Here is a 26632-nt window from a genome sequence, read left to right as displayed (position 1 = left end):
GGGGGAGAGGGCGGAATAAGTACTGTAGATTCGCCTACAGTTTCTCAAGCCATGGATTCCTGAATTGGCAGGCCTTGCTCACAGGCATTCATCCGCTAGTTACCTCCAGATTGACTACTGCAATGCACTCTGCATAGGGCTGCCCTTGAAGAGTATCTGGAAGCCTCAGCTGATACAGCATGCAAGAGAGCAGGCAACTAGGTGCATTCCTAGAACACATTCCTGGAATTCCTAGCTTGGAGCTGCTCCCCAACCTCCCTCAGTTGTCACTTTGCTTCTAGGTCCAATTCAATTTTAAAAATATCTGTGGTTTTTTTTTAATTATTATTACATGGGATTTTACCTGTTTGTGGTGCACTTCCCAGAGTTGCCTCGGGTTATAGCGGTGGCTGCATAAATTTGACTAATAAATACAATAAATGATTAAGTTCCCAGGGAGTGGTGATTTTACAAACTGATCCGGAGAAAGCCCCAGTTATCTTCCATTGGCATTTTAACTGAAGGCTGGGGAGCAAGGTAGAAAACTTTTGAGGTAAAATTAGAACGTTTGCTAGAAGCACTAAATAAAAGGATGTTCTGTCTAGGAAGATTTCTCCAAACCTGGTTTGTTTTTTGAAAAAACAAAAAAACAAAACTCCTAGGATCATAAAATCATAGGACTGGAAGGGACCTTGGAGGTCCTCTAGTCTAGTCCAACCACCTGCTCAAGATAGGAGTCCTTATGCTAATCTAATCTAATCTAATCTAATCTAATCTAATCTAATCTAACCTAATCTTTATTCCAATGGACATTTTCTTTCATCAGATTGAACAAGAACTGGAAGAAGTTTCTGTCCAGTTTGGTTAATTCATGCTGGACTTGGAACATGGCTTTGCAGGATCCAGAAATCTGCAAACTGACTAGGTGCAGAATATCACCGAATATCAGAGTAACGTAGGACTTTTCAAATAAAAAAATGTTTTTAGCATTAACCTGAACTTTGCTCCCTTCCACGTGTCTTTTCTTTTGTGAGGATAGAATAACCCAAGAGATCAACTGACCTAGTTTATTAATAACCATTTGGATTAATTTCTATGGAACAACTGTTATTATTACTCCATTACTTCTTATAACAGCAGTGTCCTTAGGGAGGTGCAAGACAATTAAAGGTCAACAATTGTGCCAGAATTTTGTGATGCCAATCCTGTGACTATGTGCTTGCAACAGGCACCGGGACACAAGGATATTAGGGTGGTGTTTGCATTGTGGTATTGCAGTGCTTGTTCTATTGTTCTCCTACTATCATGGCTTATCATTTCTCCATCTATTTTCCAGCTGGGGGAAGACATTCTCATTTCCTTGTTCAGCTGGTGGATTCACACTCGGACCCCATTGTTCACCTCTGGTCTACTCATGGAGGATTGACTAATCCACCTCTTAAGAAACAGGCAGACAAGACATTGCGCAAGAGAGGATAAGTTCTGCACTCTACAAACCTTGTTTCATAATTTTGATGGCCACAGGCACTGTGTTCTTCCACATTCCTTCCCAAACTTCTCCAAAACATCCTTCGCCCATCTTCCTCCAGAGCTGGAATTCAGACCGGGGACGTTCCCACTGATCCATCTCCGAAGACTTCTGTAGAAGGGGTAAGATTAGAGAGAAACAATCCAGATAACAGAATAACAGAGTTGGAAGGGGGAACTTAGAGATCTTCTACTCCAACCCTCTGCTCAAGTAGGAAACTCTATATCATTTCAGATAAAGGGTTGTCCAATCTCCTCTTAAAAATCTCCAGTGTTGGAGGCAAGTGTGTTCCACGGATTAATTGTTCTAACTGTCTGGAAATTTCTGCTTAATTCCAGGTTAGTTCTCTCCTTGATTAGTTTCCATCCGTTGCTTCTTGTCCTGCCTTCTGGTGCTTTGGAAAATAGGTTGACCCCCTCTTCCTTGTAGCAGCCCCTCAGATATTGGAACACTGCTATCATGATACCCTTAGTCTCCCTTTTCATTAAACTGGATATACCCAATTCCTGCAACTGTTCTTCATATGTTTTAGCCTCCAGACCCCTACTTATCTCTGTTGCTTTTCTCTGTACTCTTTTTAGAGTCTCAACATTTTTTTTATTTTGTGGTGACCAAAACAGGCCAGGCCTGGGTAGAGGAAGGATTAAAGAAATCTTGAACAAGAAGGTTGCAGGACCACTGAGATCATTAACTCCAATTAAGTATTGTTTTATTTTTCCAGTCTAGTCTGCAAACCTTGGAATGTCCTAGTAGTGGAGAGCTTCTGGCCTTTTAAGGAATAACCATCAACAGTCAAGGAAGAAGGGAACAAGAAATAAGCTGCAGATTAGCACTTGGAAGAGCAGCCGTGAAGGCCTTGGAAAAGATATTCAGATGTGTTGGGTCTATAGCTGTAAATATCAAAACCGTGGAAGCCATGCTGTTCCTTGTGGAAATTAAAGTTGGACTGTGAAGAAGCAGCAGAGTATTGACACTTTTGAACTTTGGAGAAGACTCTTGAGAATATTGTGGACAATCAAGAAGCTTGGTATCCTTGGAGATTCTCAGTCATCCAGGTCATGACTGTCCCAAAAGTGCCTTTTCCAAAGTCCACATTTTGGACAGAGAGGACCGCTGGTTTGAAAGCGGGGTCAAAGAGGGCATCCATGTCAAAACTGAACAGCCCTCTCTCAACAGAGAGGGAGGGATACAACATCAACTATCTCCAGTCTGCAACACAGTCCTTTCAGTGGTTCCAAGAAGGCTCCACAGTCATCTGGACTCCTCAGGTGACCCTGAGGACACAGACAAATCTCCAGGTGGCCTCAGCGACTCTCTTTAAAGAATGCAACTGACCAGCTGTCTGCAAAGAGTATAAATCCTTCCATTCCTCACCATCCAGGCACAGCTGAAGAGGCTTCTTGGATGAGAAGCGAAACATCTTCAAAGAAAAACAAGAAAGTCCAGTTGCCTCCTGAAAAAGCACCCTTGGGACAAGGAGCTTGGTGCCTTAAACACTAGACCAGGGGTAGGCAACCTTGGCTCTTTTATGACTCATGGACCTCCACTCCCAGAATTCCTGAGCCATCCATGCTGAGGGGAAAGGGAGAGGTTTCTAAGCTGAGCCATGCTGGCTCAGGAATTCTGGGAGTTGAAGTCCACGAGTCATAAAAGAGCCAAGGTTGCCTACCCCTGCACTAGATAGAATAGGGCTCTTCAAACCTGGCCCTTTTATGAGCCAGCATGGGGGAACTATGGCCCCCTCATGACTCGTGGACTTCAACTCCCAGAATTCCTGAGCCAGCATGGCTCAGCTTGGAAGCCTCTCCCTTTCCCCTCAGCATGGCTGGCTCAGGAATTCTGGGAGTTGAAGTCCACGAGTCATAAAAGAGCCAAGGTTGCCTACCCCTGCACTAGACCAAAGGAGACTGCATTTCAACTTGACTCCATCATAAATTGCTTTTGAACCTCCCATCAGTCAGCTTCTACTCATGGTGCAAGGAAAACCTTTGTGGTCCTGTGGAACATGTTCTTCAAATTCTGCCCATTGATAATAAGACACAGGCCTTCCTCGACGTACAAGAGTTCCTCCTCCAAGTCTCCGAGGCCTAGAACGGACTTTTGGAAGTGGCATCCACACACTTCCGGCAGACACTTCTAGGCCTGGGAGGTCTCCTCCAGGTCTCCGAAGCCTAGAATGGACTTCCAAAAGCAGTGTGCATTCAATCGGTTCTCCGAACTCAACAAAATTTAGCTACCAGTTCTGCCGAACCAATGTGAACCGGCTGAATCCCACCACTGCATTTCGGACAAGTGGCTGCCAATCTCTTCTTTAAAACCTCCAGTGATGAAGCACCCACAACGTCTGAAGGCAAAATGCTCCACTGGTTGATTGTCCTCACTGTTAGGCAGTTTCTCCTGAATTCCAAGTTGCTTCTCTCCTTAATCAGTTTTCATCCCTTGTTTCTTCTCCTACCCTCTGGTGCTTTGGAAAATAAGTTGACCCCCCCCTCTTCTTTGTGACAACTTCTCAAATACTGGAATACTGCTATCATGTCCCCCCTGGCCCTTTTTTTCTCTAGACTAGCCAAACCCAAATCCTGCAGCCGTTCTTCATATGTTTTTGTCTCCAGTCCTTTAATCATCTTAGTTGCTCTTCTCTGCACTTTTTCCAAAGTCTCAACATCTTTTTTTGTAATGTGGTGACCAAAGCTGGATGCAATATTCCTGGTGTGGCCTTACTAAGGATTTATAAAGCGGTACTAACGCTTCACGTGATTTTGCTTCTATGCCTCTGTTTATACAACCAAGGATTGTATTAGCTTTTTTGGCTGCTGCAGCACACCGGTAAGATTGAGCTATAAATAGTTTACATGAATGAAGGTATGTTCCAGCATGGATCAAATCTGTGACACATTCTGGAGAGAGAGAATTCCATGAGAATGGGCTCCAGCATGAGCCCAAATACTTGGAAGAATAAACTTTTGGTTCCAGTGACCGACTCAGATTTATCCTGTAAATAGTTTCCTATGGAGGGGGCGACTAAAATTAACTGCTTGACTTTTGAGAAAAAAAGAACATTCCCCCCCCCCAAAAAAAACCTGAAGCAGATCCAAAGGCAAAGCAAAAACAAACACTCCCACACACCCCAATAAAAGCCGCACACCCAGCTCCTGGAAGTTTGTCAGGGATGGGGAAAATCACACGGTGGTGACATGTTCTTCCACTCACCTTCTGGACGCAGGGCTGAGATAAGGGGCACTCAATGATATTCCAGTTGGCTTTGTAATAAGCAAGGAGCTCTTCCAGACTCGAGAAAACATGAGCTTTTTCCAAGTAAAAACTTCCGGCGGGATTCAAGAAGATTCTAAAATGTCGTACTTTTCCTCGGTTGCGAACTGAAGATTGAAGGAAAAGAGAACACGATAGAATTTGCATCAACTTTGCAATTTCCCTTTCTATAGTTTAGTAGGCACCAGCGTTGCTTGTCCCTCAGCTCTATGGTTCATTTTTATTTTGTTATTTTATTTTAATTATTTTATTTTATTATTATTTATTTTATTTTATTATTTTATATTATATTATTTTATTTATATCCCACTTTTATTATTTTTACCAATAACTCAAGGCGGCGAATATATCTAATAGTCCTTTCTCCTCCTATTTTCCTCACAACAACAACACTGTGATATCAAAAGTAGTTTGCATCACAGGTAGTCCTGGGGCATAAGACCATTCATTTAACCATGGTTCATTCACGACAGCCTTGCAAAAAGTAACTTAATCCTTGCAGTTGCAACCATCACATCACCCCGTGTGGTCATATCATCACAATTTGGGCACTTGGCAACCGGCTCACATTTACAACTGGTTGCAGCATCCTGCAGCCATGTGATTAGGACCACATGATTTATTTAATGACCAACATACATCTTCTCATCCAACCCCCTGCCTCCTGGGAATATCGTTCCGGACAAATAGTTGTCTAGTCTGTTCTTAAAAACTTCCAGTGTTGGAGCGTTCATAGCGTCTGGAGGCAAGTAGTTCCACTGATTAAGTGTTCTGACTGACAGGAAATTTCTCTCTACTTCTAGGTTGAGTCTCTCTTTGATAAGTTTCCACTCCTTACTTCTTGCCCTGCCCTTGGTACTGCTGACTCCCTCTTTTCTGTGAGAGTCTCTCAAGATTCTGCTGAGATGGTGAATCCAGAACCAACTCCAGAATTTTATTTTTCCTGTCTGGTAGTATCATCACTTATTGTACTGTGGGAACTCAGCCCCCCAGAGAAGGAAATATTAAAAGGGCAGGAAAATATATTTCCTCAAAGAATCTTAAAGAGGCAGAAAAGCATGCCCAGTTATCCTTGATAGCCCCAGGTCTCTCTCCCACAAGCAGAAGCCAGCGCTGTACAGATGCAGATGTAAACCATCAGGAAGGTTGAAGCTAGGAGATTAAGAAGATAAAGACATCTAAAATCTGCATACCTCACCCAAACTCTAGGAGTCATTAGCCCCAGCACCGGGGAAGCAGGATATGGCCTTTGGGACATAATAGGATTAACCCATCACCATCAGAATACCAGAAAAGCACACTCAGACTCAGGTCAAAGTTCATGCCACAGGAACAGGAAACAACTCAAAACAAAAGGCTCCAGAGGGTAAAAAAACCCACTCCCTACATGTGCTCAGCCCCTTTTCTCTCCTCTTTCCTGCCAGAGCCATCTTTCTGTCTGGCTCTTCAATAAACTGCAACCTTCTTTCTAAAGCAGTTTCCATGTTGTTTATCCCCAGCTTGGACTGAACCACGATGAAGACTTTTCTTCCAACAGTACCTATCATGTAGATAAGACTTGCTGACATCTGGAATTATTTTGCTTGTATTTGAGCGAAGTGCCTGCAACTTACATCCATTATTTCTGGTTTCTATGACCAGGAAAAAAATAATTCCTGACCATCTTCCTTATGGCACCTTTCTACGTATCTCAGTACTGATATCATGTCTTTAATGGGTGTTCATTTCTCTAGACTGACCCTACCAAGTTCTTTCAGCCTGTCCTCATAAGAAGTCTCCAAGTCATATTTATCTTCTGAACAATCTGTCAATTTCCAGGAAATATGCCCAGAATTGTCCAGAATATTCCAAACTAAAGGTGATCTCACCGGCCACAAGGAGAGAAGAAAAAGGATGTCGCACATGTTTGACGGGAAACTACATTTCCCACGATTCCCTGAGGAGATGAACTAAGAAGGTAGAAATGCCTCTAGGGCACAAATGCTTGAAAATAATCTCGGCATGATTTGGAAGATACAGCAACCTTTGATTTCCTTCACGAGGGATGTCGACCTAGGTTAGGAAAAACAGGAACAGACAGAGGTTGAGGTGGTGACACTGCCTATTCCTTCATTCATGACATTTTGGCAGGGAATTCCAGAACTGTTATCAATAGATTTCCTTGTGTTTAGCTCAGCCATGCCAGGCAGATGCCCTCAAGCTGTGTTGCGTTGGCACCTGTTGGAATTTCTGGCTTGGAATTCTGGGGAATTGCATTCGCCAAACTCAAGCACGCTCAGCTATGAAAGGATGAGAATTCAAGAGACGGTCTATTGCCATTGTTAGTCACTCCTAATTGTGCAAAGGCTTGGTGTGGCTTGGGGCTAGTTCATCCTTTGCTGCGTGCAACTTGTGTAGGCAGAATACCTTTGTTTATTGCAACATTTAGCGTAATTACACACAAGGAATTGGAGTGCGCTTAGTAATTAACTTTTTTTAAAATCCAAATTTTCTGGAATGAATTTATCACATAGGTTAAGGTGGAGGAGACACTCATGTCTTTTGTGTTGCAAATTGGAGAGATTTGTTTTCAGGGCGCCTAGGGTTTCCTTGCATAGCAAACAATTCATCCTGCTTTACTGCTCAATATCCAGAGGAATCACACAGTCGCCTGTTAGCTGTAACATGTGAGCAACTGCATTAAGACCCTATTTCTCTTTAATCCTAATAGATATTAATTTCAGCCTCTCTTCCAGCTGTCCAGTTTTACAAGGAGCTAAAAGAAGGAAAGAAAAAGGAAGGAAGGAAGGAAGGAAGGAAGGAAGGAAGGAAGGAAGGAAGGAAGATCTTGATGAAGGAAAGAAAGATCTTGAGGGAGGAAGGAAGAAAGGAAGGAAGGAAGGAAGGAAAGATCTTGAGGGAGGAAGGAAGGAAGGAAGGAAGGAAGGAAGGAAGGAAGGAAGGAAAGATCTTGAGGAAGGAAGGAAAAATCTTGAAGGAAGGAAGGAAGGAAAGATCTTGAAGGAAGGAAGGAAAGATCTTGAGGGAGGGAGGGAGGAAGGAAGGAAGGAAGGAAGGAAGGAAGGAAGGAAGGAAGGAAAGATCTTGAGGAAGGAAGGAAAAATCTCGAGGAAGGAAGGAAGGAAGGAAGGAAGGAAGGAAGGAAGGAAAGATCTTGAGGAAAGAAGGAAAGATCTTGAGGAAGAAAGGAAGGAAGGAAAGATATGATGAAGGAAGGAAGGATCTTGATGAAAGGAAAGAAGGAAAGATTGATGAAGGAAGGAAGAAAAGATTGAGGAAGGAAGAAAGGAGGGAAAGATCTTGAGGAAGGAAGGAAGGAAGGAAGGAAGGAAGGAAGGAAGGAAGGAAGGAAGGAAGGAAGAAAGGAATCCCACACATTCTGGGTTTGCTTTTAAAGCGAGTTGTGCAAAACACAGCAAGTATTTGCATTCCAAGAACTACTTTTTCATTTGCGCACGTTTTGTCCTTCCACTCCCCAATCCCTCAAAAGCTGCCTGGCTGCAGGTTACAATCCACTTAGCTTTTGCTAATCAGAAATGCTGAGCAGTGAAAATCGCTGCCCCGCCTGTAACTGATCCAAATGCTTTAGCCAAACAATCACCAGCATCTCCTAACAAAAGGCCAAACTCTGCATTAAAGGAAAGCAAAAATAAATGACTTGAGACTGCCTCCACCTCCACTCCTACGTCCTCATTTCGCCTGGTGTTTATTTGCCTTGCTGCGAAACATCCCAGTGGTTTCTATGGGAGGGAGGAGAGAGCTGCAACACTACCATGCCACCTTTCCCCTTGGAAGACCTGCTTCTGCTGCCAGGAGATACGAGTGGGAGGCCAGGTGAAGCAGGAACTCCTGCAAAAACGAGTCACCGAATTGCCTACCAGAAGATCCACCAGAGGCCAATTGTCTCTGAAAACAAATTAATTTTACAGTGTTTGATACCATTGAGAATTAGGGAGAATGGTGTTGGCTCTGCAAGGGCCATCTAATCCAGGGGTCTTCAAACCCGGCCCTTTTATGACTCGTGGACTTCAACTCCCAGAATTCCTCAGCCGGGCATGCTGGTTGAAGAATTCTGGGAGTTGAAGTCCACGAGTCATAAAAGGGCCGAGTTTGAAGACCCCTGATCTAGTCTAATCTCCCCTGCTCAGTGCAGAACATATTAATCCAGTTTTTTTCTTCCTTGGAAACTTTAAGAGGAGTTGGACCCCCAACTCCCATAATCCCCCAGCCATCCCTAAAGATATCCCCTCCCCTGCCTCTATCTGAAGCACAGTAAGGGAAATCCATTTCTGCACAAGGCAGAGAGCTCCAGACAATTCTTAACGTAGGGTCCTTGGTGCTCTCTGAGCTTGGTTGTTTTCTTGCAGATGTTTTCATTATCCAACTGGAGATCAAACGCCACTCTCTTCTAGCACTGATGATGTTCCCTAGTTGGGTAATGAAATGTCTGCAAGAAAACCACGAAGCTCTGGGAGAAGCAAGGACTCCACAGTCCTCCTTCTCCTCCTCCTCCTCCTCCTCCTCCTCCTCCTCCTCCTCCTCCTCCTCCCTCTTATCTAGCACTGATGATGTTACCTAGTTGGGTAATGAAACATTTGCAAAAAACCCACCAAAGCTCAAAGAGCACCAGGGACCCCACAGTTCAACCTCTCTTCTATCGACTGAGTTTTAGAACCAGCATTCAATTTTAGGGTCTGTCAAGCAAAGATGTTTGCCAAGCTAGTGTCCAGGTTGGTGTGAAGGTCTACCTGTTTTTATGTATGTTAAAGAACTTTGTTTGTACGGTATTATCAGCGCCACCATTCTGATTTTTTGGACCATGGTTTGCTGTGATTACTATCACAATCACCATCTTGATTTGGTTGCCCATGTGAACATTTCTGCGTAGCTGCTGGCAAGTGAAAAGAAGGGAAAATCCAGCTTGATCTTCAGCTTGGAAGGCCAAATCCAATTAATCCTAAAAATGATTCACCTTGGTCAGGGGCCTTCAAACTTGGCTCTTTTATGACTTGTGGACTTCAACTCCCAGAATTCCTCAGCCGGGCATGCTGGCTGAGAGATTCTGGGAGTTGAAGTCCACAAGTCATAAAAGGGCCAAGCTTGAAGACCCCTGACCTTAGTGGTCAACTATGATAGAGGTCTACTTATGGCAGGAAGAGTAAGATGTAGTTTACCTGACAGAGAGTATTCTCCCTTGTTACTCTCGCTGTCCCGAATAAGGAAGGAGCCGTGGTGATTTGGGGGAGAGAGAAGTAGCTGGTTGGCTTTATTTCTTGTGATTCCGCTTATGTACCAACTGAGAAGAAAAGAGGTGAGAGCGGATTAAACCATAAGCCAATCTCTCAGTTGTCTTCAGTACAAATAATAAAGAAAGAAAAAAAAAACCATTTCAAACACCTAAGTCAGGGGTAGGTAACCTTGACTCTTTTATGACTTGTGGACTTCAACTCCCAGAATTCCTGAGCCAGCATGGCTCAGATTAGAAACCTCTCCCTTTCCCCCTCAGCGTGGCTGGCTCAGGAATTCTGGGAGTTGAAGTCCACGAGTCATAAAAGAGCCAAGCTTGCCTACCCCTGGCCTAAGTCATGTTCAGGGCACCCCAAAAGTGTTTTCGGTTGTTCCAAATTTTTTTTAAAAAATTGTTTGCTTGAGTTTTCTTTAAAAATATTTACATAGTGCTGGTACACTGGAACATGCCCGTGATGTTTGAGACGTGATGTTTCCCCACATGCTTATCCTTTACATAAACAATGCAATTCCATTCTCTCTTGCAAAACGGTGAGTCACTGCTTTGGCTTGCCACGCACTGGATTTTAATCAGGGGCATTTTCGAGTTCATGAAAAGATCGGTTCTGTTCATGCCATCTTGCTGAGACTTTCTCCAAATATTTCCATATTTTAACAATGACTAATTTGGCAGCTGTAATTAAAAAGGTACAGCGATTTCTTATTTACAATGTTGTGGTTTTTCTGCCCATCAAGAAGGTGAGGGATGCTTGGTGCTCTCTAAGCTTGGTGGTTTTCTTGCAGATGTTTCATTATTGAAACGAGGTAACATCATCAGTGCGTTTATGATGTTACCTAGTATAGGTTGTGAAATGTCTGCAAGAAAGCCACCAAGCTCAGAGAGCACCAAGGACCCCTCATTTCAACCCTGAGCTACAGAGATTCTCCTTTATTGGCATTAAGTATGACTCACATAATAGAGATAGAGATGGAGATGGAGATGGAGATGGAGATGAAGATAGGGAATAGGGAATAGAGTAGAGTAGAGTAGAGTAGAGTAGAGTAGAGTAGAATAGAATAGAATAGAATATAGAATAGAACAGAATAGAAATAAGAATAGAATAGAATAGAAATAAGAATATAATAGAATAGAAATAAGAATAGAATAGAAATTAGAGTAGAGTAGAGTAGAGTAGAGTAGAACAGAACAGAATAGAATAGAAATAAGAATAGAATAGAAATTAGAATAGAATAGAGTAGAATAGAACAGAATAGAACAGAACAGAACAGAATAGAATAGAAATAAGAATAGAATAGAATAGAATAGAATAGAAATAAGAATAGAAATTAGAGTAGAGTAGAGTAGAGTAGAGTAGAGTAGAGTAGAATAGAATAGAATATAGAGTAGAACAGAATAGAAATAAGAATAGAATAGAATAGAAATAAGAATAGAATAGAAATAAGAATAGAATAGAAATTAGAGTAGAGTAGAGTAGAATAGAATATAGAATAGAACAGAATAGAAATAAGAATAGAATAGAATAGAAATAAGAATATAATAGAATAGAAATAAGAATAGAATAGAAATTAGAGTAGAGTAGAGTAGAGTAGAACAGAACAGAACAGAATAGAATAGAAATAAGAATAGAATAGAAATTAGAATAGAATAGAGTAGAATAGAATAGAACAGAATAGAACAGAACAGAACAGAATAGAATAGAAATAAGAATAGAATAGAATAGAATAGAAATAAGAATAGAAATTAGAGTAGAGTAGAGTAGAATAGAACAGAATAGAAATAAGAATAGAATAGAATAGAATAGAAATAAGAATAGAATAGAAATTAGAGTAGAGTAGAGTAGAGTAGAGTAGAACAGAACAGAATAGAATAGAAATAAGAATAGAATAGAAATAAGAATAGAAATTAGAGTAGAGTAGAGTAGAGTAGAGTAGAATAGAATAGAATAGAATAGAATAGAATAGAATAGAATAGAATAGAATAGAATAGAATTCTGTATTGGCCAGGTATGATTGGACACACAAGGAATTTGTCTCCAGTGCATAAGCTCTCAGTGTACATACAAGCAACATCATGATCATAAATCATGATCATAATCATAATAAAATACATTCATCATAAATCGTAAGATACAACACTTAGTGATAGTCATAGGATACTAAATAAGCAATCAACATAAATCGTACAAGAATACTAAATGAAACAATATAAATCATAACATACAAGCAACAAAGTTATAGCCATAAGAAGATAAGGAAATAGATAATAGGAAAGATGAGAAGAAGAATAGTAATACAGCCCTACTAGGTAATTTGAAGTGTTTTGGGGAATTAGTTGTTTAGCAGAGAGATAGCATGGGGAAAAACTGTCCTTGTGTCTAATTGTTTTGGCATGCAGTGCCTTACAGTGTCGTCTTGAGGGAAGAAGTTAGCTAAAAGAAGAAGCAGAGTTATTCAATCTCAGATTTTATCTTGTAGTTACAATATCACAGCAGAGGTTGGCTGTTGTTATAAAAGGCTAAAGACTGTCAGATCTGACTCCTAGTGACTTTCATGGACACATCTTACCTGCAGTCTTAGAATTGCTTTGGTGATCTCCCACCCAAACCCTAGGTAGATGTGGCTATACTAATTCAAATGTACAGGTATGGTATAGGTATACCTGGCTCAATAGTAGTAATTGTGAGAGGAATCTTGGAGTCCTAGTGGACAATCACTTAATTATAAGCCAGCAGTGTGTGGCAGCAGCCAAAAAGGCCATTGCAAATCCTAGGTTTCATTAACGGGGATAGAATCAAGCTCATGTGAAGTAATAGTACCACTTCATAAAGCCTTAGTAAGACCACACTTGGAATACTGCATCCAGTTTCGGTCACCACATTATAAAAAAAGATGTTGAGACTTTGGAAAGAGTGAGAGAAGAGCAAGAAAGATGATTAGAGAACTGGAGGCTAAAACATATGAATGATTGCAGGAGTTGGGTACGGCTAGACTAGAGAAAAGGAGGATTAGGGGTGGCATGATAGCAGCGTTCCAGTTTTGAGGGCTGTCACAAAGACAAGGGGGTCAACTTATTTTCCAAAGCACCAGAAGGCAAGAAACAATGGATGGAAATCAAGGAAAGAAGCAACCTAGAACTAAGAAGAAACAGAACAGTGAATCAGTGGAACGGCTTGCCTTCAGAAGTTGTGGGTGCTCCATCACTGGAGGTTTTTAAGAAGAGGTCGGACAACCGTTTGTCTGAAATAGTGTAGCATTTCCTGCTTGAACAGAGAACAGACTAGAAGACCTCCAAAGTCCCTTCCAGGTCTGTTCTGTTCTGTTTAGCCATGATCAGCTAGGTCTAGGAAATGTCCATCAGGGATCACAAGATGCTATAAAACAGTGGTTCTCAACCTGTGGGTCGGGACCCCATTTGGGGTCGAATGACCATTTCACGGGGGTCGCCAAACAACGCAGTCCGCCATTTTTTCCCCCTTTTCCTTAGCTGTGCTACTCCCTTTTATTCTATTGGCTTTTGAAAGCCAATAGAATAGACTCTCTTGAATAGAGTCTAATTCTATTGGCTTTCAAAAGCCAATAGGAATTGTCCAGGCTGTCTCTGCCCTGCTGAGCCCACCAAAAGTCCCATTCTGCAAACGGTGCTGCACCAGTGGAGTAGTCCTCGATTTACGACCGGTTGAGTAGTCCTCGACTTATGACCGGTTGGGGGGTCGCAGCATTAAAAAGGTTGAGAACCACTGCTATAAAACAATAGTGAAGAAATGGCCTTTTATCTCCCCCTTCATCAAATAGGGGGGAAAAAAATCAGAACAAAGGCATATTTCAATAGCGCAATTACAGGCATGGAAAGAATTAAGCAAGTCTTCTTCATCAAAAGAAAAAGATAGGTGTCTAATCTCAAACCTCACTGAAATAATTAGCCTTTCTTTTGTTTTAGTTCCCTGCAGGATCGGTCTTGTTTAAAGTTTTCGGTTTGTAAAAGTGTCTTAACATGTGCTGGAAAGAAAGAACATCTTCAGCGAGGGCTGAATTTTTCTTCTTCCAACTTTCTCACTCTTCAGACGGCTGTTGTTATTATTGTTTCCCTTTCCTGTTTCCAGCAACTTCTCCCCAGAACTGGTTTTCCTATCCCTTCCAGATCCAAAGTCACTATATGTGCTGGACCAGTATGTAGCCATCTGGTCAGAGTATATAGCTAGCTTAGAAAACTGTGTGTAGAGCAAGTAGCATTTTAAGGGTTAAAGTGTTGTCCTCTTAAGGGTGGCCTTCTGGGAAATGTAGTTTAGTTGTTACATGGTTATATCTGTGTTCTAATTGGCCACTGGGAGGGTCTTGTGTTTTTATTACGGGACATCCTGTTACATGCCAGTTTTATTATCTCTCTCCATGAATCCTAGCCATGAGGCTCACAGTGTTTCTCAACCTTGACAATTTTAAGGTATGTGGACTTCAACTCCCAGAATTCCACAGCCAGCAATGCTGGCTGTGGAATTCTGGGAGTTGAAGTCCACATGCCTTAAAATTGTCAAGGTTGAGAAACACTGCTCGGAGCTCCGTAGCAGCATGTAAGCTTTGTGAAGATGGAGGAAAATTATTCTCTTTTTACTGGCATAAATGGACAGAATATGAAATGTGCCTCAGAAGAACTCTTCATTAACTGTGAGCTATTGTTTTGAGGTTCCTGAAGAATAAATATTCTGCATGTTACCATTTCATCAAGTTATTCTATCTGGATTATGGCCGGAGCAACTGCCTGCATCCAGAATAGTAAAAAGAGAATAATTTTCCTCCATCTTTACAAAGAGAGGGTCCCAATGGGCAAGATGGCAGCCGTGACTTCCCAGAAGGACAAAGGTGAAGCACTGAGAAAAATTAATCAGCGGAATAGCTTGCCTCCTGGAGTTGTGGATGCATCATCGCTGGAGATTTTCAAGAATAGCTTGGACAACCATTTGACAGGGATGGTATAAGACAGTGACGGAGAACCTTTTAGAGACCGAGTGCCCAAACTGCAATCCAAAACCCACTTATGCATCGTCGAGTGCCGGGTAGGTGTGGCCTATTGGGTGGGCGTGGCCCATTGGGTGGGTGTGGCTGCGATGGTAACGGCAGACTGGGTGGGACTAAAAAGTTCAATCAATCAATTCCAACTTTACAAGATCTTTTTTTTTCCCACAAGAAGTTGAAATTGACTGATTGAACCGTTTTGTTTTTTTTTTGCACATGGTGACGGAGGCCTAAAACGAAAAGATTTTATAAAACCCAGCTGAAGGCCTAGGACTGGGGCGATGGCGCGCGTGCCCACAGAGAGGGCTCTGAGTGCCGCCTCTGGCACCCGTGCCATAGCTTTGCCACCACTGGTATAAGAACTCTTGCCTTCGGTAGGGGGCTTCCAGCCCTATGATTCTATGTTTATCTTGCCTTTAAAAAAAAAGATACCCAACCAAAGAAATTGCAAAATAGATTCTGGTTTAGCCTGACCATCATTCTAAAGTGGAAACAGTATCTACATCAGGTGGAGGATTCGTACGGCTTTATACTGCTCTGGTGAGCAACAGAGATAAGAGTTCTGGAGGCTAAACAGTACAATGAACAGCTGCAGGAACTAGGAATGTCTACTCTAATGAAGACAAGGATGAGGGGTGACATGACAGTAGTCTTCCAATATTTGAGGGGCTGCCATAAAGAAGAGGGGGTCAATCTTTTTTCCAAAGCCCCTGAAGGCAGGACAAGAAGCAATGGATGGAAACTAATCAAGGAGAGAAGCAACCTAGAACTAAGGAGGAATTTCCTGAGAGTGAAGACAATTACCCAGTGAAACAACCTGCCTCCAGAGGTTGTGGCTGCTCCAACACTGGAAGTTTTAAAGAAGAGATTGGATAGCCATTTTTCTGAGATGGTATACGGTCTCCTGCTTTTCAAGAAGAGATTGGACAACTATTTGGCTGAAGTGGTAGAGGGTCTCCTGCTTGAGCAGGAGGTTGGACTAGATGACCTCCAAGGTCCATTCCAACTCTGTTATTCTGTTTTGTTGTAATGAAGCTATAGCATCCTGGTATTATTTTTGATAAAACAGAGTTTATTAAGTCTCGGTAGTCCAAGGGTTTCCTGCTTGAGTAGGGGGTTGGACTAGAACAAGACTTTTCAACTAGTGATACGGGTACTACCTGTGGTTCATTGGCACCTGGCAGGTGGTACGTGACCATCCTAGAAAAGTGGTAGCAGGGGAGGGGAATGAGCTGAACCAGTGGCAGCATTGCACAAGCCTGAGTGAAAGGTGGCTGTTGCTGCAGGGCTGTTAGGGCTCAGCGGAAGCGCCAGGATCAGTGCCAGGCTCCAGCTGGAGCTTGGTGCTGATCCTGGTACTTCTGCTGAGCCCAGAAGAAGCGCCGATCAGCTGGAATGTTGCAGCATCTCCAGGGTCTTGTGATTTACATTCAGATGCTTGGCAACTGATTCATATTTATGATGGTCACAGTGTCCCAGGGTCATGTGAAGTGACCAAAACCTGCTGCAACAGGGCTTTTCAACCTTTTCACCTATTGTACCACTTTTAGGATACGGCAATATCCGAGTACCACCAGTCGCCTAGCAAGGTGTCAAAAACTTGATGACCAAAAAAAAAAAAAAAGGAAAAAAGTGATGAAGTACAGGTAGTCCTTGACTTACAACAGTTCGCTTAGTGACTGTTCGAAGTTACAATGGCACTGAAAAAAATGCCCCCCAAAGCACAGCTGAGCAAGACACCTGCCTGCCCGCTGGCGGCGCTCTTCCTCCTGTCCGAGGTTTTCATTGTTGTGAGAATTTCTGTTGAGGATTGGCGGCGGGGGTGGGGTGGGGGGGGGTGTTTGGTTTTTATTCCCCACCATCTGCTGGGTGGTTGCAGCAGGTTTTGGTCATTTCACATGACCCTGGGACACTGTGACCATCATGAATATGAATCAGTTGCCAAGCATCTGAATGTAAATCACAAGATCCTGGAGATAAGGCAACATTCCAGCTGATAGGCACTTCTTCTGGGCTCAGCAGAAGCGCCAGGATCAGCGCCGAGTTCCAGCTGGAGCCTGGCACTGATCCTGGTGCTTCTGTTGAGCCCTGACAGCCCTGCAGCTCCAGCCATCTTTCGCTCAGGCTTGTGCGGTGCTGCCACCAGTTCAGCTCATTCCCCTCCCCCGTTAGCACTGTTCTAGGATGGTCGTGTAACACCTGCCAGGTGCCAATGTACCATAGGTAGTACACTGATCTAGTCCAACTCCCTGCTCAGGCAGGAAACCCTACACCATTTCGGAAAAATGGCTGTCCAGTCTATTCTTAAAAACTTCCAGTGTTGGAGCATTCACCGCTTCTGGAGGCAGGTTGTTCCACTGGTTAATTGTCCTCAATGTCAGGAAGTTTCTCCTTAGTTCTAGGTTGCTTCTCTCCTTGATGAGTTTCCATCCGTTGCTTCTTGTCCTGCCCTCAGGCGCTTTGGAGAATAGCTTGACTCCCTCTTCTTTGTGGCAGCCCCTGAGATACTGGAAGACTGCTATCATGTCCCCCCTCATCCTTCTCTTCATTAAACTAGACATACCCAATTCCAGCAGCCTTTCCTTATATGCTTTAGCCTCTAGTTCCCTAATCATCTTTGTTGCTCTTCTCTGCACTCTTTCTAGAGTCTCAGCATCTTTTTTACATCATGGTGACCAAAACTGGATGCAGTATTCCAGGTGTGGCCTTACTAAGGCATTGTAAAGTGGTATTAACACTTCACGTGGTCTTGATTCTATCCCTCTGTTAATGCAGCCCAGAACTGTGTTGGCTTTTTTGGCAGCTGCAGCACACGGCTGGCTCATATTTAAGGGATTGTCCACTAGGACTCCAAAATCCCTCTCACAGTTACTACTATTGAGCAAGGTACCCCCTATACTATACCTGTGCATTTGGTTTTTCTTGCCTAAATTCTGGGCGTTGAAGTCCACAAATCGTCAAGTGGCTCAGTAAAGAAACACTGCTCTAAACTATGTATAGAGGAAGAGATAAGCTCCAAAATATTTGATTGATATCATGGCTGAGTCCAGGGTTCAAAAACAGGGAATGAGCGAAGAATGCCCCACCAATGACACACCTGACTCTTCTAAGGAACAATTGTTCTATAAAAATCAGCCTCATTCAATCACATGTGCAAAATATTGACGGGGGGGGGAAGAGAAATACGGGCAGTTCTCAACTTATGACCACAATGGACCCAAAGATTTCTATTGCTAAATGAGTTTTATGTCACATTTTATGACTTTGCCACAGTTGCTAAGTGAATCACTGCCGTTGTTGAGATAGTAATACGGTTGTTAAGTGAATCTTCCCCGTTGACTTTGCTTGTCAGGGTCACCAAAGGGGACCACATGAGCAGGGGACACAGCAACCGTCATCAACGTGAGTCGGTTTGCCAAGCATCTGAATTTTGATCACGTGACCATGGGGATGCGGCAATGGTCGTCAGGGTGAAAAATGGTCGTATGTGACTTTTTTTTTCAGTGCCGTTGTAACTTCAAATGGTCACTAAACAAATGTCGTAAGTCAGGGACTACCTGTATTAAGCCGTACTTTCTGATGTGAGGTCCTTGGTGCTCTCTGAGCTTGGCTGTTTTCTTGCAGATGTTTCATGACCCAATTAGATAACATCATCAGGGCTAGAAGGGAGTGGGGTTTGCTTTCTCTTTCTACCTAAATGGCTTGCCCTGTCAGTGTTGGTGTTGAGAATGTTCTTGGTAGATCCTTGGTTGGGTGTTGCTTATGGTTTGATTGTTGGTCTAGGGCAGGGGTCTTCAAACTTGTGGACTTCAACTCCCAGAATTCCTGAGCCAGGCATGCTGGATGAGGAATTCTGGGAGTTGAAGTCCACAAGTCATAAAAGGGCCAAGTTTGAAGACCCCTGGTCGAGGGTGAATCCAACTCCATTCCCTTATAGAACATGATGTTACTCTCCTCCTCCTCCTCCTCCTCCTCCTCCTCTTCCTCCTCTTCCCCCCACTCCCTTCTAATACTGATGATGTTACTTAGTTGGGTAATGAAACATCTGCAAGAAAATCACCAAGTTCAGAGAGCACCAAGGACCCCACAGTTCAATCCTGAGCTACAAATAGTCTCTTCTACTGGTACTTTCTGATCTTTTTGACCTCATATCGAAACGAAGCTGTTGATCTGCTCCTCTACAAAGCAGTTGCTCATCCAGCACGTTGAAAAAAATCTCATAATGTTTGTCATAATTGCATAACATTAGCCTGCAGCTTCAACTTCAAACTGTCGACTCCGTGTCTCAAAGTACTTTTGGCCTGATGGTGGAAATGTGACTATTTAGCATATATTTCTTGTTTTCGAACCTGCAATGCATTTATTTCCTTCTTCCTTGTTACTGCAAGCTGTAATTAAACAGAGAATTGGAATGCAGCTCTTCATTTTGAAGCAAACTTTCCAGAGCTGAAAAGAAAGATTTTGACAGCATTTCTCACTTCATAAATTGACCTCATAAGTCTGGAGAAACTTAGTCAGCTACATTCCGGCATCTTGATGCACTGCTTGTAATTTCTACATTACTTGTTCTGACTTTAAAAAAATGCCGTCAATATTAAATTGTAAATGCAAAGGAATTTATAGACATGTCCTTGTGGATGAGTGAAGTGCTCCATTTCAGATTGCTGTATTCTTAATTTTTATTATGATGGCTAAGCCATGCAAAGTAAGACTGGAATGAACCAAGAAAACATAGGGAAGGAACGATTAAATGTTATTCTTGTTTCCTTTTTGAAAAAATGCACAGAAATAACATTCTTCTCAGATTTTAAAAAGCAGAATTGGGATTCACTGTAATGAACCCATTTATGCTTTATGTGTTTTTGCTTATTAATGGCTGGAAATAAATTCTTAGGAGCTCTAGAACTGATATGGATTCACTGCTGAAGTGGAAACAGGGAATCTTTGGGATCCAGTGGGATCCGTGCACAATCTCAGCATGCCACTCTAGGGACCTTTTCTGAAGTTAGAAAATAAATAATCACAAAAACAAAGCCTCTAGGGTATAAAAATGTTTTCCCATGGAGTCCTTGGTGCTCTTTGAGCTTGGTTGTTTTCTTGTAGATATTTCATTACCTAAGCTAGGTAACATTATAATGCAGACTCCACTCCCTTCTACAAATGATGATGTTACCTAGTTGGGCTGGGAAACATCTGCAAGAAAACAACAACCAAGCTCAGAGAGCACCAAGGATTCCACAGTCCTCCTCCTCTTCCTCCTCCTCCTCCTCGCAAACCCAACTTCCTTCCAGCATGGATGTTGTTACCTAGTTGGGTCATGAAACATCTGCAGGAAAACCACCAAGCTCAGAGAGCACCCAGGAATCCAAAGATCAACTCTGAGCTACAAATAACTTCTTCTAATGTTTTCCTAGGCCAGGAATGTCCTATCCGTGATAAGAGCTACATCTGATTTTGGACAGGAGACTCCTGCTACACACCATAGCATTAAAAACCGATTGAAAAACAACAGGAAACAAAGTGACTAATAAAAAAACAGTGGGAAAGCATTTTAATAGAGGAAAACTCCTTCAACGTCGATGAGGCTGTAACATTTTGCAGACGGTGACCAAATGGATCAAAAGCTGTGATGATACTCTATGGCAGTGTTTCTCAACCTTGACAATTTTAAGACATGTGGACTTCAACTCCCAGAATTCCACAGCCAGCAATGGTGGCTGTGGAATTCTGGGAGTTGAAGTCCACATGCCTTAAAATTGTCAAGGTTGAGAAACACTGCTCTATGGAAGTGGAAGCTGGACTTTGAAGAGGTAGGAGAGGAAGAGTATTGATGGCTTTGAACGTTGGCGTTGAGAAGACTCCTGAGAATTTCATAGATGGCCAAGAAAATAATAGGTTAAGAGAATAACCAAGTTGGAAGGGACCTTGGTGATCTTCTAGTCAACCCCACTATACAAGCAGGAGACTGTATACCATTTCAGATAAATGTCTGTCCAGTCTCTTCTTAAAAACCTCCAGTTTTGGAGCACTCACAACTTCTGAAGGCCAACCGTTCCACTGGCTTATGGTTCTCACTGTTAGGAAGCTTCTCTCCATTCGTTGCTTCTTGTCCTGTCTTCAGGTGCTTTGGAGAATGGCTTGACTCCCTCTTCTTTGTGGCAGCCCCTGAGATATTGGAACACAGCTATCATGTCCCCCCTCGTCCTTCTCTTCGTTAAACTAGACATACCCAATTCCAGCAACTGTTCCTTATATGTTTTAGCCTCCAGTCCCCTAATCATCTTTGTTGCTCTTCTCTGCACTCTTTCCAGAGTCTCGAGATCTAATAACAAATGAACCATCATCAAACAAATCAAGCAGAGTTCTTACTCAAGGCACGAAAGACCAGGTTCCAATTATCTTATTTTGGAAACATTATGTGAAGAGCCATCTCTATAGAGAAGGCTGTGATGTTGGGAAAGCTGGAAGGAAAGAGGAGAGGATGACCAACAGCCAGATGGAACGACTCAGTTATGGGGGCACCATTGTAAGTCCAAAAGGACCACATTAGGGACAGGTCATCATGGAGACAATCTATGTGACTGTGGGAAGTCAGCCCCCAGAGAAGGAAATATTAAAAGGGCAGAAAAATATATTTTCTCAAAGGATCTTAAAGAGGCAGAAAAACATGTCCAGTTTTCTTAATAGTCCCAAGTCTCCCTCCCACAAGCAGAAACCAGCTCTGTAGAAATGCAGATGTAATAATCCATTCAGGAAGGTTGGAGGCCCCAGCTAGAAGCTTAGGAAGACAAAGACACCTAAAATCTACATACCCCACCCAAACTCTAAGACAGGACATAATAGCATTAACCCACAAATACCAAAAGGCACACTCTCTTCTTAAAAATTTCCAGTGTTGGAGCATTCACAGCTTCTGGAGGCAGGTTGTTCCATTGGTTAATTGTCTTCACTATCAGGAAGTTTCTCCTTAGTTCCAGGTTGCTTCTCTCTTTGATTAGTTTCCATCCATTGCTTCTTGTCCCGCCTTCAGGCCCTTTGGAGAATAGCTTGACTCCCTCTTCTTTGGGGCAGCCCCTGAGATATTGGAACACTGCTATCATGTCCCCCCTCATCCTTCTCTTCGTTAAACTAGACATACCCAATTCCAGTAACCGTTCCTTATATGTTTTAGCCTCCAGTCCCCTAATCATCTTTGTTGCTCTTCTCTGCACTCTTTCTAGAGACTCAACATTTTTTTTACATCGTGGTGTTCAAAACTGGATGCAGGATTCCAAGTGTGGCCTTACCAAGGCATTGTAAAGTGGTATTAATACTTCACGTGATCTTGATTCTATCCCTCTGTTAATGCGGCCCAGTACTGTGTTGGCTTTTTTGGCAGCTGCTGCACACAGCTGCAGTATCTATTGTATATAGGTAGTCCTCGACTTAGTATCTATATTATTATTATTATTATTATTATTATTATTATTATTATTATTATTATTATTATTATTATTAATAAAAGTTGTAAGGGACCTTGGAGGTCATCTAGTCCAGCCCCCTGCTCAGGCAGGAAACCCTATACCATTTCATATAAATGGCTGTCCAGTTCTCTTCTTAAAAACTTCCAGTGTTGGGAGTAAAATTTCCTTTGCTAAGCAAGTCAATTGTTCAGCGAGTCACACCCGATTTTACAAACTTTTACTCCATGGTTGTTAATTGAATCACTGCTGTTGTTAAATGAATCATGTGGTCATTAGGCGAATATGTCCCCCCCCTATTGACTTTGCTTGTCACAAGCTCTGTGGAAAGGTTGTTAACCACATCATCCTGGAGTGCTGCAACCGTCGTGAATACCTGTCAGGTGCCAACCATCCGAATTCTAATCATGTGACCACGGGGATGCTGCAACGCTTGTAAGTGTGAGGACTGGCTGTAAGTCATTTTTTCCCAGCGGCATTGTAACTTTGAATTGTCGCTAAATGAATGGTTGTAAATTGAGGATTACCGATAGTCCTTGAATTCGTGAAGTTATTCCTTCGCCAAGAAATTGCATCTGAAGAGGTATGTTTTTCTCTGCACAGGTAAGTCCTCGACTTACAATGGTTCATTTAGTGACCGTTCAAAGTTACAACGGCGCTGAAAAATGTGATTTAGGACTGTTTTTCACCGTTACGGCCTTTGCAGCATCCCCAGGATCACGTGACCAAAATTCAGTCACTTGGCAACCGGTTCATATTTATGACCTCTGCCGTGTCCCGGGATTACGTGATCCCTTTTGCGACCTTCTGACAAGCAAAGTCAAGGGGGGGGGAGCCGGATTTACTTAACAACCGGGTTACTAACTGATCAACTGCAGCGATTCACTTAAAAACTGTGGCAAGAAACGTTGTAAAATGGGGCAAGACTCACTTAAACGTCTCACTTAACGACAGAAATTTTGAATCCAGTTGTGGCCGTAAGCCAAGGACTAGTAGTAACTTGCAAAAAATTACCCCTCGGAAGTGGATTGCTCACGTGCAAAGCCAGCAGCAAGTGTTGTGAAACCAAACTGTGGGAATTATAGTCCAGCTTTTCCAGCCTTAAAATTGATAGGGCAGATCCCCCAACTTTGACCATTTAAGTCGCTGTTCCAGCCCATTAACTCTACTCTACTTTCATCTTCATTTTTATCCATGGGAGTTTTATTTTAAAGCCACTTAAAATTACTATAATTGCGCAAGGGAGGAGGCCTCTAGGTCCGGGGACAAGGCTGATAAATGTTAGACCAGCTTGACAGCCAGCTGAAAAATAACTTCCTTTCGTTGGATAGGAGGAGAAGGGTTGTTTCAACACCTTCCCCCCCCCCCCAAAATAACATCTGAAAGAAAACACAATAGGAAGGGCAGCAAATACCTGCAGGATGTTTCATTATAGATCATCCTGTTAAGACAGGATTTGGAGCTGAGCATTATCTCGCATTTTTTCCATCCAGAGTGTATTATTACTCAGGCAGACTTCTTTTGTTCCTAGGAGTGGCGTCTGCAAGGGTAGGGTCAAAAAAGTCAAAAGGAGAGCACAACAGTGTGATAGAAACTAGGACTTTTCTTTTACAGGTAGCCCTTGATTTACGAGCAAAACGGTGACCAGAATTTCCGTTGCTAAGCAAGGCGGTTACGTGAGTCGCGACTAACGTTACGACCTTTTTTTTTGCCCTGGTTGTTAAGCAAATCAATGCAGTTGGTGAATGAACAATGTGGTTGTTAAGCGAATCCAGTTCCCCCCCCCATTAGCTTTGCTTGTTGGGAGCCAGCTGGGAAGGTAGAAAATGGCGACCATGTGACCCCGGGACGCGGCCACCGTCGTAAATGTATGCCAGTGGCCAAGAGCCCAGATTTTGATCACCTGACCGTGCAAATGCTGTGATGATTGTAAGTGCGAGGAACAGGTCTAAGTCCCTTTTATCAGTGTGCCATTGTACAAGTGGTCCTTGACTTACAACTATTCCTTTAGTGACTCTTCATAGTTATCACAGCACTGACGAAAGTCACTTATGATCATTTTTCACACTTATCACCGTTGCAACATCTCCACGGTCACATGATCAAAATTCAGCCGCTTGGCAACTGACTCACATTTATGACTGTTGCTGTGTCCCGGGGTCATGTGATCCCCTTTTGCAACCTTTTGACAAGCAAAGTCAATGGGGAAGCCAGATTCACTTAAACAACCGTGTTACTAACTTAACAACGGCAGTGATTCATTTAAGAACAGCGGCAAAAAAGATGTAAAATGGGGCAAAATCCACTTAACCACCGTCTTGGTCAGCAATTTAAATTTTGGGCTCAATTGGGGTCATATGTCAAGGGCAACCTGAGTGTTCGAATGGTCACTAAATGAGCACACTACCTCTGCGTGTGTTTCTCACATTTGTGGGTACCATCTTGGCTGGTTTTTTTTTGACCTCACCTTGTGAACATCCCGAATTCCAGAACATGATCTCCGAAAAAGCACCATTTTCTTATGGATGAGAAACGTTAGAAGAATAAGCATAGATCAAAGAAGAAGAAGGAAGAACGAGGAAGATGTTCCTTTAAAAAGTCATGGAGGCTGGTGGTGGCCCCAGACGACCCAGCAGATCCATTTGCAAAAGAGTTCAGCTTAACAGGTTTTGTGTGTGTGTGTGTGTGTCTCTGTGTGTCTCTCTGAGGTGTAGCATGTTGTGCAACCCAGTGGGTTAATGCATGATTCAAAGTTGATTGTGCAAAGCCAGAAAAAGGCTTAATTCAGCAACCGGGTGAAGTGTGTCACACAAACAGCCACATTTCTGGGGTTTCTGCAGTACTGAGCAAAACACAACAAACCAAAGGCAAATAGGAACTGGCAGGTCACCCTAAAGTCTCTGAAGGGAATTAATTTAAGAGAAATAGTAAGTCATCTAGATAAAGAGTAAAAAAGGAGGCGGGACTTCAAGGACCCATTGCAAAAAAAATTTTCACCAATGCCCCAATTCCCACGACCTCCTCTTACCTCTTGTGACTTATGTCCCACTGGTCACACTATCCAAAAACCTGGATCCCACTAGGGCAGGGGTAGGCAACCTTGGCTCTTTTATGACTCGTGGACTTCAACTCCCAGAATTCCTGAGCCAGCCACGCTGAGGAGAAAGGGAGAGGTTTCCAAGCTGAGCCATGCTGACTCAGGAATTCTGGGAGTTGAAGTCCACGAGTCATAAAAGAGCCAAGGTTGCCTACCCCTGCGCTAGGGTTTGTGCTTTTGCATGCACTTAAGGGTAGTTCTCAACTTACGACTGGTCACTTGGCAATTTGAAGTTACAACAGGCCTCCCCCGGGCTACTTACAACCAGGATCATTGCAGTCAGCTGATCAAAGTTCGAGGGTTCAGCAACTGATCCACTTTGATGGCTGTTTGCAATGTCCTGTGGTCACGTGACCACAATTTATGAAGTGGTTTTTTTGCCTGGAGTCAGTATTTACTTCCGGTTTCTGGCAAAAAAGCACCTCTTACGGACAGTGGATTTGCTTAACGATTGTGGCGTTCACTTTACGACTGCAGCGTTTGTTTAATGAGCCCCACCCAAATGTCATAAAATGATCAGATGAGGCCACGTGGTGACCCACTTCATGACTGGCACAATTTGTGACAGGAATTTCAGGCTCAATTATAGTCATATAAGTCAAGGACTAGCTGCATGTTGACAAGCTAGCCTCAATTGGAAGGACCTCAAACTTCAATGTGGCTGTTGCCCATAGTTTTTACCAATGTAAATTAGAATAAAGAGGTTTCTCAATTAAAGCAATAATTGCTTAAATTCAAACCGAAACATATACCCAAACTGTGAAAGATACCTTACAAGCACAAAAAGTTATTTTATGTTAACTAAAAATTATTTTTTTAAAAAATTGCCCCAGACAGATTACAGATAGTCCTCCACTTACAACCACAATTGAATCCAAAATTTATGCTGTTAAATGAGAAATTTGTTAAGTGAGTTTTGCCCCATTTTATGACTTTCCTTGCCCCCGTTGTTAAGTTGGTAACCCAGTTGTTAAGTGAATCTGGCTTCCCCATTGACTTTGCTTGTCAGAAGGTGGGAAAAAAGTGATCACGTGACCCCGCGAT

General features: G+C 42.7%; 1 protein-coding gene across 1 annotated transcript in view; it reads right to left on the bottom strand.

Moving 5' to 3' along the window:
* Positions 1-26632, bottom strand: part of SRMS (src-related kinase lacking C-terminal regulatory tyrosine and N-terminal myristylation sites) — a 50722-nt gene that overhangs the window by 10375 nt on the left and 13715 nt on the right. The window contains exons 2-4 of the mRNA XM_039349533.1: positions 9952-10073; positions 4718-4884; positions 1477-1618 (exon numbers count right to left, since the gene is read on the bottom strand). Of these exons, the coding sequence (XP_039205467.1) occupies positions 1477-1618; positions 4718-4884; positions 9952-10073 (431 nt within the window). The remainder of the gene's footprint in view (positions 1-1476; positions 1619-4717; positions 4885-9951; positions 10074-26632) is intronic.

This window comes from Crotalus tigris, unplaced genomic scaffold, assembly GCF_016545835.1.
Source record: "Crotalus tigris isolate CLP2741 ecotype Arizona unplaced genomic scaffold, ASM1654583v1 scf7180000017536.10889498, whole genome shotgun sequence".
NCBI classification, from domain to species: domain Eukaryota; kingdom Metazoa; phylum Chordata; class Lepidosauria; order Squamata; family Viperidae; genus Crotalus; species Crotalus tigris.
The sequence above is the reverse complement of the archived record's forward strand: the minus strand, read 5'-3'. Positions and strand labels throughout refer to the sequence as shown.